Below are 16,388 nucleotides of genomic sequence, written 5' to 3'. Positions count from 1 at the left end.
CCGAGGAGACGCACTGGTGACCAGATGCGTTGGGCCGGCTTCATGACATACGGCTCAACGCTCAGTCTAGCCCGGCCGATACGTGGAGCTGAAATGTACCGAACCGGGCTATGCACGCGTACAGGAGACACCGTGCGCTCTACTGCGTAACACGGTGTCTGCCCGTACTCTCGCTCTCCACGGTAAGTACAGGGAGTAGGCGCAGGTTTCCTACCTGACTTCGCCACACTCCCTTTAAGGCCCCCCCCAAGAAATTTTTGGGTTGTACTCACGGGCTTCCAGCCTTGTCTCCGTGCTGCCTCCTCATATCGCCTCCTCTCGGCTTTAGCTGCCTCCAGCTCTTCACGAGGAAGGCGATATTCTCCAGGTTGTGCCCACGGCCCCTTACCATCCAGTATCTCCTCCCATGTCCATGAATCCTGTGTAGGTAGGTCCTGTTGCCGCTTTCCATGCCGCTTGGTCCTATAATGGTGAGTAATTCTGTCACGATCGTGTGGCGGATTGATGGACCAAAACGCAGCATTTGGAAAGTAAGCCATCTTCTTTTATTTTAAAAGATGACGAAAAATAAACACGAAACACTTAATACAAACTAACAAAACAACAAACGATCGTGAAGCTAATAAACGTCGTGCACATACAACAGGCTACAAACGTTCTGACATAGACAACACTAGACACCTGTACTCCACACAAACCCATATACTATACAACAACCCCTTTACCATAAAAAACACCCAAAACCAACAAAACACAAACATTCCCCATGTCACACCCTGACCTAACTAAAATAATAAAGAAAACAAAGAATACTAAGGCCAGGGCGTGACACTGGTTCTATGTTTCCCAGACAGAGCCTCTCCTGGTTCTACGTTTCCCAAACAGATCCTGGTTCTATGTTTCCCAGACAGAGCCTATCCTGGTTTTATGTTTCCCAGACAGAGCCTCTCCTGGTTCTATGTTTCCCAGACAGAGCTTATCCTGGTTTTATGTTTCCCAGACAGAGCCTCTCCCGGTTCTATGTTTCCCAGACAGAGCCTCTCCCGGTTCTATGTTTCCCAGACAGAGCCTCTCCTGGTTCTATGTTTCCCAGACAGAGCCTCTCCTGGTTCTACGTTTCCCAAACAGATCCTGGTTCTATGTTTCCCAGACAGAGCCTATCCTGGTTCTATGTTTCCCAGACAGAGCCTATCCTGGTTCTATGTTTCCCAGACAGAGCCTATCCTGGTTCTATGTTTCCCAGACAGAGCCTATCCTGGTTCTATGTTTCCCAGACAGATCCTATCCTGGTTCTATGTTTCCCAGACAGAGCCTATCCTGGTTCTATGTTTCCCAGACAGAGCCTATCCTGGTTCTATGTTTCCCAGACAGAGCCTATCCTGGTTCTATGTTTCCCAGATAGATCCTATCCTGGTTCTATGTTTCCCAGACAGAGCCTATCCTGGTTCTATGTTTCCCAGACAGAGCCTATCCTGGTTCTATGTATTCACTACAAATCTGACCTCATCATGAGGGGCTGCAGTGGCTCACTGGTCTGTGTTCCCACGTTCATAAAATTAAACATCATATACCTCTTGCAATTCCACACAGTTTGCCATAGGGTGGAGAGAAATATTTGCAGTTTTTTAAATATAATATCTGAGTGAGAGTGACAATCAAAATTAATGGGGGGCCCCCGGTCGGTAATGAGACCATAATTACTACAAGTTTAGATAGCTGGCTAGACTCATTTACCAATCGTATTTTTTGTTTGTTTGTTGCAGACATGGGCTAATTGAGTGACTGTCAGTGACTGAGACAACAAGACTAAAACTGCTGATGCACAAACACATTGCACCTTATGTATTCTACCATTTGAACTCTCAACAGTAAGTTGAGACACCGACTGAGTTCCCCCAATTGGAAATGATCCACAAGCCTATCAGAGGGCTGAATATAGTTGGGCCTATCAGAGGGCTGAATATAGTTGGGCCTATCAGAGGGCTGTATATAGTTGGGCCTATCAGAGGGCTGTATATAGTTGGGCCTATCAGAGGGCTGTATATAGTTGGGCCTATCAGAGGGCTGTATATAGTTGGGCCTATCAGAGGGCTGTATATAGTTGGGCCTATCAGAGGGCTGTATATAGTTGGGCCTATCAGAGGGCTGTATATAGTTGGGCCTATCAGAGGGCTGTATATAGTTGGGCCTATCAGAGGGCTGTATATAGTTGGGCCTATCAGAGGGCTGTATATAGTTGGGCCTATCAGAGCGCTGTATATAGTTGGGCCTATCAGAGGGCTGTATATAGTTGGGCCTATCAGAGGGCTGTATATAGTTGGGCCTATCAGAGGGCTGTATATAGTTGGGCCTATCAGAGGGCTGTATATAGTTGGGCCTATCAGAGGGCTGTATATAGTTGGGCCTATCAGAGGGCTGTATATAGTTGGGCCTATCAGAGGGCTGTATATAGTTGGGCCTATCAGAGGGCTGTATATAGTTGGGCCTATCAGAGGGCTGTATAGTTCTCTACCAAAGACAACATCTACTCTTACAACCTGTCTCTAGCCTAGACACCAGAGAACATCTACTCTATGGCTTCTCCAAAATAATAGATGGTCCTTTACCAAGGTAAGATACAGACAGTTGTCAGTAGGCCTCATAGAGATGGACAGAGATCTCATGTTTGTATCTGTGACAGTATAGCATGCCATCTATTCATCTAGAGATCTCTATCTATCTCTATGGTAGGCCTACATAATGGCTTTTAACTTCTTAATAAGGATCTCACCCTTTTTAAAAATGTTCTCCTAAAATGACATACCCAAATCTAACTGCCTGTAGCTCAGGACCTGAAGCAAGGATATTCCTGATACCATTTGAAAGGAAACACTTTGCAGTTTGTGGAAATGTGAAACTAATGTAGGAGAATATAACACATTAGATCTGGTAAAAGATAATACAAACAAAAAAACTTTTTTTTTTTTGTTTAAATACATTTTTTCATCATCTTTGAAATGCAAGAGAAAGGCCACAATGTATTATTCCAGTTTAGGTGCAAATTAGATTTTGGCCACTAGATGGCAGCAGTGTATGCACATTTTTGTTGTTGTTGACTGATCCAATGAATCATTGCATTTCAGTTCAAAATGTTGTATCAAGTCTGCCCAAATGTGCCTAATTGGTTTATTGATACATTTCATAACTGTGCAACTCTCCTCACACAATAGAATGGTATTATTTCACAGTAATAGCTACTGTAAATTGGACAGTGCAGTTAGATTACCAGGAATTGAAGCTTTCTGCCCATGTCCTGGGAAATGTTCTGATGATGATAGTGTATTCTGTATATGGTCAGAACAGCTGTGTTAGTAGATATACATACTGTATGGACGTGTCAGTTCATACTGTATAGATGTGTCAGTCAGACTACAGCGTATTGGTTGTTTAAACTAACAGCTGTGTTAGTAGATATACATGCTGTATATCTACTACATGCTGGGTTTAGGCATGGGCATCCAATCAGGGTTTAGGCATGGGCATCCAATCAGGGTTTAGGCCAGGGTTTAGGCCTGGGCATCCAATCAGGGTTTAGGCCTGGGCATCCAATCAGGGTTTAGGCCTGGGCATCCAATCAGGGTTTAGGCCTGGGCATCCAATCAGGGTTTAGGCCTGGATATCCAATCAGGGTTTAGGCCTGGGCATCCAATCAGGGTTTAGGCCTGGACATCCAATCAGGGTTTAGGCCTGGACATCCAATCGGGGTTTAGGCCTGGACATCCAATCAGGGTTTAGGCCTGGGGCATAGCACTATTACAGCAACCACTTCAGTTGTTAACGATCGTTGTTAATGCTTTAGACACTGAAATGTGCTGCTTTGTTTGTAGACTTTGATCATGCTATTTAATTGAATTGAATAAGTTGTCCTCGGTAAGGCCTGAGCTCTGACGCCTGTTAATGGTTTCTTAGTGACAGAATTCATGCCATCGTGATAGATTTTTTTTTTTTGTACATAAAGGTGTTCCGCAAGGGTCGATACTAGGACCTGTTCTATTCACTATTTATATAAATGCTATTGGTCAATCTGTTTACATTTCCTCTATGTGATACTATTATATACAATTCCCCCGACTGCTGCCATGGCTGTGACAAAGCTACAGGACGAGTTTGCAGTTGTTCAGGAAGCCCTTATCGATTTTAAATGCATGCTTAGTACAGACAAAATGAAATACTTGTTTTCAAGTTCTCGCAAGATTGTCTCAGATGGACGAGGCCTTGTATACAAATACTCTTTTGGATTTACAATGATTTATCCGTTTTTTTTATTTTTTATAAACGTACGACTGAGCTGGTTTAAGAAACTATGATTTAAAGTGGGCTCGTTTTGACATAAACATGTTTTCTCTCTCTGGTCTAGCAGGAAGCAGATTGTGTCGTCAACCTTTCACCCTGTAGTTGATTATGGTGATAGTATTTATCAAAGTGCAGCTCCCTCTAGTCTTAAACCCCTGGGTGTCGTTTTTATAAACAGGAGACCGTTTTATTACTCGTCACTGTATTCTGAACCGAAACGTAGGACCTCTTTTTAAAGTCACGTACATCACATCTATGACTTTCTTTTTGACTTACCGAGCATCGCCGTTAAGATTTTAAAATGACAAGTTGTCAAACCCGTTCAACTTTGGAGACTCTCTTTGGTGTCTAGAGACTTTTAGGTAAATCAGCCTTTAATTTGGCTTTCAGTTTACATATAGAAGAATCTATAATACACTTTAAAATTGGAGGAATTGGTGCCTCTAGGGCATTTCAGACAGTTGTTAGACCTTTTCACTGAAGAATATGATTTTTATGATTGTGATTTGTCTATTTGTGTATTTCTTTGTGTAATAATGTGTATATGAATGTGTAGGTTAATGTGTTTATTGTGTATTGTGGTGTTATACAGGGTTCATCTGGAAAAGAGACCTTGGTCTCAGCACTGACTCCCTGTCAAACGTAAAGGTTAAATAACATTTCAAAACAAATGATGGAGACACACAGGAAATACATCATCGGGGGAGACAACACACAATAGAGTCTCAGGTTGGTTACTGACCGTAGCACTAACGTCTATGGACGACAAGCTACATGCTACATGCTACATGCTCCCGAGTGGCGCAGCGGTCTTAAGGCACTGCATCTCAGTGCTAGAGGCATCACTACAGACCCTGGTTCAATCCCGGGCTGTATCACAACCGGCCGTGATCGGGAGTCCCATATGGCGGCGCACAATTGGCCCAGCATCAACCGGGGTAGGCCGTCATTGTAAATAAGAATTTGTTCTTAACTGACTTGCCCTAGTTAAATAAAGGTTACATACTACATGAAATACATCACAGACCGATCAATACAGGGAAATAGAGTCCAATACACTGAGATACAGAGTGGGTGAGGGGATGGGGTGTGTGTGTGTGTGTGTGTGTGTATAGTCCAGAAAGACATTGGCGGTGCTGAGTAGGTGTGTGTGTGTGTGTGTGTGTGTATAGTCCAGAAAGACATTGGCGGTGCTGAGTAGGTAGGTGTGTGTGTGTGTGTGTCCATTATTCAGACAGTGTCGTAGTCCAGAAACACATCAGCAGTATTCAGCAGTAGTGGTTGTGTCGGGGCCGTAGTGCTGCTCACTGAGCTCAGTCTGTGAGACGCTGCCCTCTGCTGGTCTGGAGGAACGACTCCATAGCTCAGGTTCAGGTACACCTGCACACACACACATCAACACACAACACACATCAACAAACAACACACACACACACACCAGCACAACACAAACACACACAGACAAACATCAACACAGAACTTAGGCATGTTACATTAACCACTACAGAAATATTCCAAAATATACAATTGAGGATTTGAACATTTATATTAATACGTAAATGTAGATCGATAAATCCATATAAAGCTAAACAAATATATATATTTAAAAAATATTCATGTATTTATGAACCTACATTCTTCTTTTTTTCTGGCAGTAGTTGATAAAATAATTATTCCATAAGTTATTGATTCCATTTCAATTCGATACAACTTTAATTGACATATATTGATAATTCAAGCTGCATTTCAACAAACACTGCTGAACCGATCCAGCACGTACATTCTTGGTGTGTTCTGACAGCATTAGTTCAGTCCTCTCGACTAGTTTCCTAAAGGAAGGTCTCTTCAGAGGGTCCTCACTCCAGCAAGACAACATCATGTCATAACTACACAGAGAGAGAGGAGATACAGGGGTCACAAAACAAGCACAAATATACATTTACATGTGAGTCATTTAGCAGACTCTCTTATCCAGATAGACTTACAGTAGAGAGTCATTTAGCAGACTCTCTTATCCAGAGAGACTTACAGTAGAGAGTCATTTAGCAGACTCTCTTATCCAGAGCCACTACAGTAGGGAGTCATTTAGCAGACTCTCTTATCCAGAGAGACTTACAGTAGAGAGTCATTTAGCAGACTCTCTTATCCAGATAGACTTACAGTAGAGAGTCATTTAGCAGACTCTCTTATCCAGAGAGACTGACAGTAGAGAGTCATTTAACAGACTCTCTTATCCAGAGAGACTTACAGTAGGGAGTCATTTAGTAGACTCTCTTATCCAGAGAGACTGACAGAGAGTCATTTAGCAGACTCTCTTATCCAGAGAGACTGACAGTAGAGAGTCATTTAGCAGACTCTCTTATCCAGAGAGACTGACAGTTAGTGTCTTCATCTTAAAATCGCTAGGTGGGACAACAACATACTCTATCTCAGACATAGTAAGTATATTTTTCTAAATCACACACACTCCTTACATTTCTCTGGGAGCCACCTCAGGTCTGTTCATTCTGTGTCCTTCCTGGATCATCCTGTAGAACGCTGAGCCCACCTGCATACCAGGGTACGGACTGCTGCCTACACACACACACACACACACACACACACACACACACACACACACACACACACACACACACACACACACACACACACACACACACACACACACAGTTAGTTTTTTCCCCAAACATGTGTGTGCCTGCATGCCTTTGTGTGTGTGAGTATATATACTGTATCCAAGGTGACTATAGTTACCATGTGACCAGACATCACTCTCCAAGGTGACTATAGTTACCATGTGACCAGACATCACTGTCCAAGGTGACTATAGTTATGTACTGTACATTACCTAAAGAGAATATTTCCCAGAGCAGGATACCGTATGACCAGACATCACTCTCCAAGGTGTAAACACCGTCAAAGATACTCTCTGGAGACATCCACTTCACTGGGAGACGGGCCTGGAACACACAGGAAATGCATCATCAGGGGGAGACAACACCCACAGGAAACGCATCATCAGGGGGAGACAATACACACAGGAAATGCATCATCAGGGTGAAACAGGAAGTGGCTATTCGTTTTAAAGGGATAGTTTGGAAATGTTTCCTTACCTTGACAGTCATTGTCCAGAGACCACTCTGGATATACATATATGTAAATATGTAAAATGGCCGAACTATCCCTCTGAGATTCCGTTGTTTTACAATGCCTGGTGTTTAGTTGTTGTTCTTTGATGGTAAAACCTGAGCAGCCTTCGTGTATTTCACACTCTTTCTATAACAAAAATACTCTCACACACACTTACATTGCCTCTGAGGACGTAGTTCGAGTCGGTGGTGATGTCTCGGGCCAGTCCGAAGTCACAGATCTTGGCTACTCTACCCTGAGTCAGCAGAATGTTCCTGGCTGCTAGGTCTCTGTGGATACACTACACACACACACATTTAGTAAAGAATCAACCATATACAGAAATAACTACATAGAAGACAGAAACACAGACAGCAGCAACAACAACTGTCTCTAACTCAGTGGAGACCTGTCATTCAGGGCAGAGCCCCACTTGTTTTGCTACAAAATACAAAATAAAACATAAAAAGTTGCCTGTTTTTCATTTTATTCCGTGTCACATATCAGTTTGCAAACAACGTAAAAAAAAAATATATAAACAAATCCTTTAGTTAATAAAAGCTGCATACAAACATGGTCTCTTTCTTGGCAGAATTCATGCCAACGGAAGCCGTACCAAAATAAAAAATAAAAAACATAAAAAATAATGTATTTTTCGTCTCTCTGTATTTCATCATTTTCCTTCATCTCTCCAGAGGCTGAATGTATCTCACAGGAGAAAGCGTCCGAGTGAGCGAAACAGCGCCCCTCTGTCTCTCTATGTGTAGGCAATCTATCTGATGCTGTGTGGTCAAAAAGAGTATGACATTGTTGCCGCCCGTAGCATTGAAAGCAACGGAAGCCAGCGAGCATTTGGCCTCCCTTTGGCTAATTTCTTATACTTTTTTTTAATCAATCAGCATTGAGCTAAACTGAGCGAGCTCAACTGTGAATGGTCCTGGCGCACCAAAAAAATGGGTCAAGGGAAGCCAGTTTGAATTTGACTTCACTCCTATCAGATCCCATTCATACGTCATTGACAGAAACAACTTGAATTGTTGCATCTCGTTGTGTTGTTGTCCTCTGGTGGCTAGCTAGTTAAAATGGTCCCTTTCCTAAATTAGCCATGGATGGAGATGGGGATGTGGACTTGTGGTTTTACTTAATTCTCCATACTGACTAATGATTATAACGGCGATTCTGATCCAACCATTAATACATACATTGTTGGGCCCCTGGCCTGAGAGGATAGAAGTTCAATGTGTAGCTAGATGTAGAAGGCTAATGTTAACTAGCTGTTGTCCATGAATGGAAGTTAGGCTAGCGAGCAAGCATTTTAGCCATGTAGCCTAGGACAACAAACAAGAAAAGCGTGTACTGTGTGACAGAGTGATAGACCATATACTGTATAACAGAGTGATAGACCGTATACTGTGTCATGACGTTGGCAGTGGGGGTAGGTTTATAACAGTCATAAATACCTCTTTCCCCCCTTTTCCTTCTCCCTACTATAACTGATGTGACATAAGAAAACCCCTTGGTTAACATAGAGATTCGGGGTAACATCAGAAGTTGGGGGAAATTAACTATATTCTGGTAATCCGACCAACTGAACATATGCGGTGGTACTTAAGGTATATTATGTCAGTTCGGTTGCCCTCTGACACATTCTCATCAATGATAGAATGACAAACTCTACTGTGGAAAGTCTAAACATCAGAGGTATCGGATTCACGTGGAATTGTTGTTTAATTCAAATGTTTGAATATGACATTATTTGTGAAGAGGTGAAATGTAATTTTAGCTTCCAAATGAGAGATCTGTGCTTTCATAAGTTTTCCTCTGCTCACAGTGGTCCGCCCCTGTGAAGAGGCATGGGTTATAAACTTTTCAGACACACCCCTCTCCCTCCACTATAAAAGCCATTGACAAGAATATAACTTCCTGTTCCGAGCACACCAGGATGACGATCCGGTGTCAGAATGGTTCAGATAATAACTACAGAACTAAGCCAACATCAGCATGGACTTTGATTGTGAATGGTATGAACTTTAAACTCGTATTCACTACAGAAGTGATATCTCCTAGCTGTTGAGTTAGCAACAGCTAAACGCAGGTTAGGAAGGAATTTTGAGTATCCTGTCTACTACACACAATGTTCCTCCAACGAATCCAGTAAGGCACCAGAGACAATCTCCAAAGGACAGAGGACTCGGGTTGGCGACACGGTCCATCTACCACCAACCTACTGAAGCGCAGCTCAGAGTAAATATTTATTGCATTTTCCTTTTCGAATGGGCGGTAATTTAGAATGCATAAGATACTGTATTTATGATAGCACAGCTCGCCTATGTTCCAGTCTCCCGCTCTTTCACTAGGACTCAGCCCCTTCCCTTTGTGTAACAAGCTGTCATATCTATTCCGCCCGCTAGGGACGTTTTTCTGTATGACGTAATTGGTGATCAAGTTATGATTTCATTGTGTATGTGTGATTGGTTAGGTATTTAGTAAATAAATAATTAAACCCAATTTTGTATTGCTGATTCAACTTGTTAGCCAGGATTCTTGCAGATAATCAAGGATTTACAACTTTCAGATGAGACTGAATAAAATTACGATTAATGTGACTGTTATGGATGTAACATCTTACTAAATCTTTAAGAGTTTATTCGGAAGATAACAGCTCTATAAATATTCTTTCGTGGTGTCCCTCTCTAGTTAATTAATATTTACATGATTAGTTCAATCAGGTAATATTAATTACGGAGAAATTATTTTATAGAATAGCATGTCATAGCAATTAATCTGGCATAGTCAAAGACACGACAACTGTATGACAGAGTGATAGACCGTTTTGTCAACATGAACGAGAGAAGGATGTCATTGGTGTTTCTCTACAAGTAGGGTGAGTCAACATTATCTTTCTAGTTGCACGAATGCACACACACACCACACACACACACACACACACACACACACACACACACACACACACACACACACACACACACACACACACACACACACCACACACACACACACACACACACACACACACACAGAAATCAGAACCATGGACAGCCACATCATATTTAGCTTACGTTGATTGGACTAAATAGTTTTTGGTATCTTTTAGTTGTCACCGTATTAGACTAAGCAGAGGTGATTTGATGATGTTGAAATGGTGCTGGAATAGTGGAGGCAGCACCTGTTGTCTTTGTGACTTGCGGTAACTCTCTGTGGTTCTACATCAATAGTTGTTTAATGGTCCAAAAATGTCAGAAACATTACCTTGACCCTGCTTTAGGTCATGTAACTGTCTGTTACATGTCATATGTTTTGTGGAATTCACCTGACAGAGTTTGCTCTGTGGTTTTATGATGTAAGAAAGGTGTGGTTGAATTTCTTATTGACTCAGCCCTTAGGCCTGTATATCACTGTGTCTTATTGACTCAGCCCTTAGGCCTGTATATCACTGTGTCTTATTGACTCAGCCCTTAGGCCTGTATATCACTGTGTCTTATTGACTCAGCCCTTGGGCCTGTATATCACTGTGTCTTATTGACTCAGCCCTTAGGCCTGTATATCACTGTGTCTTATTGACTCAGCCCTCAGGCCTGTATATCACTGTGTCTTATTGACTCAGCCCTTAGGCCTGTATATCACTGTGTCTTATTGACTCAGCCCTTAGGCCTGTATATCACTGTGTCTTATTGACTCGCCCCTTAGGCCTGTATATCACTGTGTCTTATTGACTCAGCCCTCAGGCCTGTATATCACTGTGTCTTATTGACTCAGCCCTTAGGCCTGTATATCACTGTGTCTTATTGACTCGGCCCTTAGGCCTATATATCACTGTGTCTTATTGACTCAGCCCTTAGGCCTGTATATCACTGTGTCTTATTGACTCAGCCCTCAGGCCTGTATATCACTGTGTCTTATTGACTCAGCCCTCAGGCCTGTATATCACTGTGTCTTATTGACTCGCCCCTTAGGCCTGTATATCACTGTGTCTTATTGACTCAGCCCTCAGGCCTGTATATCACTGTGTCTTATTGACTCAGCCCTTAGGCCTGTATATCACTGTGTCTTATTGACTCGCCCCTTAGGCCTGTATATCACTGTGTCTTATTGACTCAGCCCTCAGGCCTGTATATCACTGTGTCTTATTGACTCGCCCCTCAGGCCTGTATATCACTGTGTCTTATTGACTCAGCCCTTAGGCCTGTATATCACTGTGTCTTATTGTCTCAGCCCTTAGGCCTGTATATCACTGTGTCTTATTGACTCAGCCCTTAGGCCTGTATATCACTGTGTCTTATTGACTCAGCCCTTAGGCCTGTATATCACTGTGTCTTATTGTCTCAGCCCTTAGGCCTGTATATCACTGTGTCTTATTGACTCAGCCCTCAGGCCTGTATATCACTGTGTCTTATTGACTCAGCCCTCAGGCCTGTATATCACTGTGTCTTATTGACTCAGCCCTCAGGCCTGTATATCACTGTGTCTTATTGACTCAGCCCTCAGGCCTGTATATCACTGTGTCTTATTGACTCAGCCCTTAGGCCTGTATATCACTGTGTCTTATTGACTCGCCCCTTAGGCCTGTATATCACTGTGTCTTATTGACTCAGCCCTCAGGCCTGTATATCACTGTGTCTTATTGACTCGTCCCTTGGGCCTGTATATCACTGTGTCTTATTGACTCAGCCCTTAGGCCTGTATATCACTGTGTCTTATTGTCTCAGCCCTTAGGCCTGTATATCACTGTGTCAAGGCATATGAACTAACAGGTTGTAGAGCAAACAACGTAATGATCACAACACACAGGTTGTTAATTGGCTTTTAGTTTCTTACTTCCCCAGTGATTTGACTCAGGCACCGCTACTGTTTCTTGAACAAGGCAGCTCCAAAATGCAGGCGTTTGCATCCTAGCTCAGCGCTTTCTGTGGTGGAGGGGCAGCCAGCCAAAATACAGAGCGTAAGGGTTGGTAATCTTCTCTAGTTGCGCTGTGATTGGCTCAGTGTTCTGTCACTCATGGGGACAGTCACAGCAGAATCTACAGGGAAAGCTAGGCAGTTCAATGGGTGCTGCCATAGATTTACATTAGAAGTGCCCGTCCAATCGGGGCCTCCCGAGTGGCGCAGCGGTCAGTGCAAGAGGTGTCACTACAGATCCGGGTTTGATCCCGGGCTGTGTCGCAGCCGGCCGCGACCTGGAGACCCATGAGGCGGGCGCACAATTTGCCCAGCGTTGTTCGGGTTAGGGGAGGGTTTGGCCATCTGGGATGACCTTGTCCCATCGCGCTCTAGCGTCTCCTTGTGGCGGGCCGGGTGCAGTGCACGCTGACACGGTCGCCAGCTGTATGGTGTTTCCTCTGACACATTGGTGCGGCTGGCTTCCAGGTTAAGCGGTCGGTGTTTCGAGAAGCAGTGTGGCTTGGCGGGGTTGTGTTTCGGAGGCTCTCTCTCGAGTTCGTAGGGGAGTTGCAGCGATGGGACAAGACTGTAATTGGATATCAGGAAATTAGGGTAAAAAAAAAAAAAAAGAAGTGCCCGAAGGCTGTGATTGGCTCAGTGTTCCGTCACTCATGGGGACACTATGTCACCACAGAATCTACAGGGAGAGCTAGGCAGTTCAATGTGATTGGCTCAGTGTTCCGTCACTCATGGGGACACTATGTCACCACAGAATCTACAGGGAGAGCGAGGCAGTTCAAGCCCCCGATGGGTTCTGCCATAGATTTACATTAGATGTGCCCGTCCAAGAAGGCTCAAGGTCATTGGCCACAGATAAAATGACGTCAAATCACGTTATATCTACCGTAGCTTTGATTGGGCTGATCATGTTACTTTAAAAATCTAAGCTAGCAACTAAACAAGTATCATGAATCAATATACAAGCAAATCCTTTTCAAATCTTTGTCATTTGAAGAGAAATTGTAGATAAAACAGATCGGTACTGATCAGTCATTGGACATAAAAATGACACAACAAGTCAGAAAATCGCAAATTCAACAATGAGTGGTTTGGAAAGAATCAGTGGCTAACTACGAGCGTCGCAAATCAATCACTATTTTGCTTCCCCTGCCTGCTATTCAGTGGAGATGGTGTGTGGTCCAAGTCTGGGTTTAAGGATTTAATAAAATATCTGTCTGAAAGGGTCGATTTTCCAAGCTTAAAAAGGTGATGAGTGAGACGCTTACAGAGGCTACAACAAAACATGCTAACATGCTAACATGGGCTCACCATTACCAATGACAAGGGAGAGCGTGTTATCATGCTAGCGTGTTAGTGTAACCGATGTGAAATGGCTAGCTAGTTAGCGTGGTGCGCGCTAATAGCGTTTCAATCGGTGACGTCACTCGCTCTAAGACCCAAGGGCTGCGGCTTTTGTGGAGCGATGGGTACGATGCTTCGAGGGTGGCTGTTGTTGATGTGTGCAAAGGGTCCCTGGTTCGAGCCCAGGTAGGTTGCGAGGAGAGGGACGGAAGCTATACTGTCACATTAGCATGTTAGCATATTACCATGTTAGCATGTTTGAGAATTACCATGTTAGCGTGTTAGCATGTTAAGATGTTAGAGTGTTAGCGTGTTTACATGTTAGCGTGTTAGCATGTTAACATGTTTTGTTGTAGCCTCTGTAAGCTTCTCTCTCATCATTATTCATGATTCATTCATGGTTTTTCTTATTAATCCAGGTCTTATCAGGAATCATTTAGAAAACGTTCAGAAACAGGTTTTATTCTTACCTCAAAAGAAAATGTCACAAGACATTATTCACCAGTCTGTTCTGGTTGGGAAAAACAGAACCCAAAACAGAAAACAAACAGAACCCAAACAGAACCCAAACAAAACACAAACAGAACCCAAAACAGAACACAAACAGAACCCAAAACAGAACACAAACAGAACCCAAAACAGAACACAAACAGAACCCAAAGAGAACCCAAAGAGAACCCAAAGAGAACCCAAACAAAACACAAACAGAACCCAAAACAGAACACAAACAGAACCCAAAGAGAACCCAAAGAGAACCCAAAGAGTTTGTAAAGTTACGCTTGATGTAGTCATAGCATAGCAAGGAATATGGGACCAAATACCAAAACGTTTCACTACTTTCATACACTCATTAATCTAGAGATTCACATACTTGTTCCCACAAAGAACTGGAATGTCGGATCAATTTGCTCCATGAAGGAGTTAAAAACTACAATAGTTTGTGTGTTTAAATCAGGTTGATCTATTGTTAGGATGAAGATCTGATCACATGTTTAGAGGTCAAACAGAGAAACAGAAAAGGCTGAAGGAGACACAGACTTTCTCTCAGCACTGTAGATTTCTACAGACAAACTAGAAACCACTTTCAACTGTGTGTGTGTGTGTGTGTGTGTGTGTGTGTGTGTGTGTGTGTGTGTGTGTGTGTGTGTGTGTGTGTGTGTGTGTGTGTGTTCCTCAGAGCCTTACATTCTTAGAGGTGATGTACTCCATGCCCTTAGCCACCTGGTAGGAGAAGCTCAGTAGATCCTCTGTGTCCACAGACAACTCATCTATACTCAGACACACCTTATCATCTAGAGAGAGAGAGGGGGGGGGGGCAGAGAGGAGAGGAGAGAGAGAGAGGAAGAGAGAGAGAGGAGAGAGAGAGGGGGGGGAGAAGAGAGAGAGGAGAGAGAGGGAGAGAGAGCGAGAGGAAGAGATGGGAGAGAAAAGAGAGGGGGTACAAAAGGGGAGACAGAGGGAGAGAGAGGAAAAGCGGGTAGAGAGGGGGAGAGAAAGAGGGAGAGGGTAAGAGAGAGAGGGAGGGGGCAGAGGGGTGAGAGAGGGAGAGGGGAGTAGAGAGATGGAGAGAAGGGAGAAAGAAAGATATTTAGCGATATATTAATGTTAAATGTTCATATTAAATATGAAATGTTTCTGGATGAATCCATATGAGGTTTTGATTAAACCAAGAAGTACAGGGAATCATGTGAGAGGACTACACTATGGATTTATACAGGATTATGGTGCATGGTGGGAAATGTAGTTTTACCTGACTGGGAGGATGTTCTGTCTGCCTCAGACGAACGCATAGGCATGTAACTGCTACCGTTCCCATCTCTAAACAAACACACACACACACACACACACACACACACGCATGCAGACACGCACACAGACACACACACACACATAAAGAGAGAGAAATGAAACACAGACATATTATAATGAGTAAAGTACAACACACACACACAGACATACACACACATAAAGAGAGAGAAATGAAACACAGACATATTATAATGAGTAAAGTACAACACACACACACACACACACACACACATACACACATACACACACACACACCCAGACACACACACCTCTGTGGTTCTCGGGGGTTGTTGATGTTGCGGTAGTACCCATCAGCAGTCTGGGCGCTGAAGAACGTCTCTCTCTTCCTACGCAGAAAGTTGAGCAGATCTCCATAGCAACAGTACTCTGTGATCACCAGCGTCGGCCCTGACAGGAAATAAGTCATCTGGGTAAGAGTACACACAGCAGGACGGGACCACAAACTGTCATACGACTCCTTCCACCAGAACACCTTCATATAAACTCTAAACTTTGAAGTTTATAAAGAAAGCTCAAATTGATTATTGTTTACGAAGCAAATTAAGTGAGTAGATGCCTAAATGTAGGTTCTATGTGGATTAAATTCAGAAACTCTGTTCACTGAATGTGCTTTCCAACGAGTCCAGGAATAGGCTTAATCTGGAAAAACATCCCTTAATCTGGATCTGGTAAAACGCCCCTTAATCTGGTAAAACACCCCTTAATCTGGATCTGGTAAAACATCCCTTAATCTGGATCTGGTAAAACATCCCTTAATCTGGATCTGGTAAAACACCCCTTAATCTGGATCTGGTAAAACACCCCTTAATCTGGATCTGGTAAAACACCCCTTAATC

At 43.2% G+C, this 16,388-nt stretch overlaps 1 protein-coding gene across 1 annotated transcript in view; it reads right to left on the bottom strand.

The window, feature by feature from the left end:
- Positions 1–522: 522 nt before the first annotated feature.
- Positions 523–16,388, bottom strand: part of LOC129842612 (mast/stem cell growth factor receptor kita-like) — a 62,038-nt gene continuing 46,172 nt past the window's right edge. Inside the window, exons 14-21 of the mRNA XM_055911239.1 lie at positions 15,801–15,939; positions 15,473–15,540; positions 14,908–15,014; positions 7,640–7,762; positions 7,181–7,292; positions 6,807–6,906; positions 6,113–6,218; positions 523–5,712 (exon numbers count right to left, since the gene is read on the bottom strand). Coding sequence (XP_055767214.1) covers positions 5,563–5,712; positions 6,113–6,218; positions 6,807–6,906; positions 7,181–7,292; positions 7,640–7,762; positions 14,908–15,014; positions 15,473–15,540; positions 15,801–15,939 — 905 coding nt within the window. The 3' untranslated portion in view covers positions 523–5,562. The remainder of the gene's footprint in view (positions 5,713–6,112; positions 6,219–6,806; positions 6,907–7,180; positions 7,293–7,639; positions 7,763–14,907; positions 15,015–15,472; positions 15,541–15,800; positions 15,940–16,388) is intronic.

This window comes from Salvelinus fontinalis, unplaced genomic scaffold (genome assembly GCF_029448725.1).
Source record: "Salvelinus fontinalis isolate EN_2023a unplaced genomic scaffold, ASM2944872v1 scaffold_0056, whole genome shotgun sequence".
NCBI classification, from domain to species: Eukaryota; Metazoa; Chordata; class Actinopteri; order Salmoniformes; family Salmonidae; genus Salvelinus; species Salvelinus fontinalis.
Note: the sequence above shows the minus strand (reverse complement) of the source record. Positions and strands in the feature narration are given on the sequence as shown.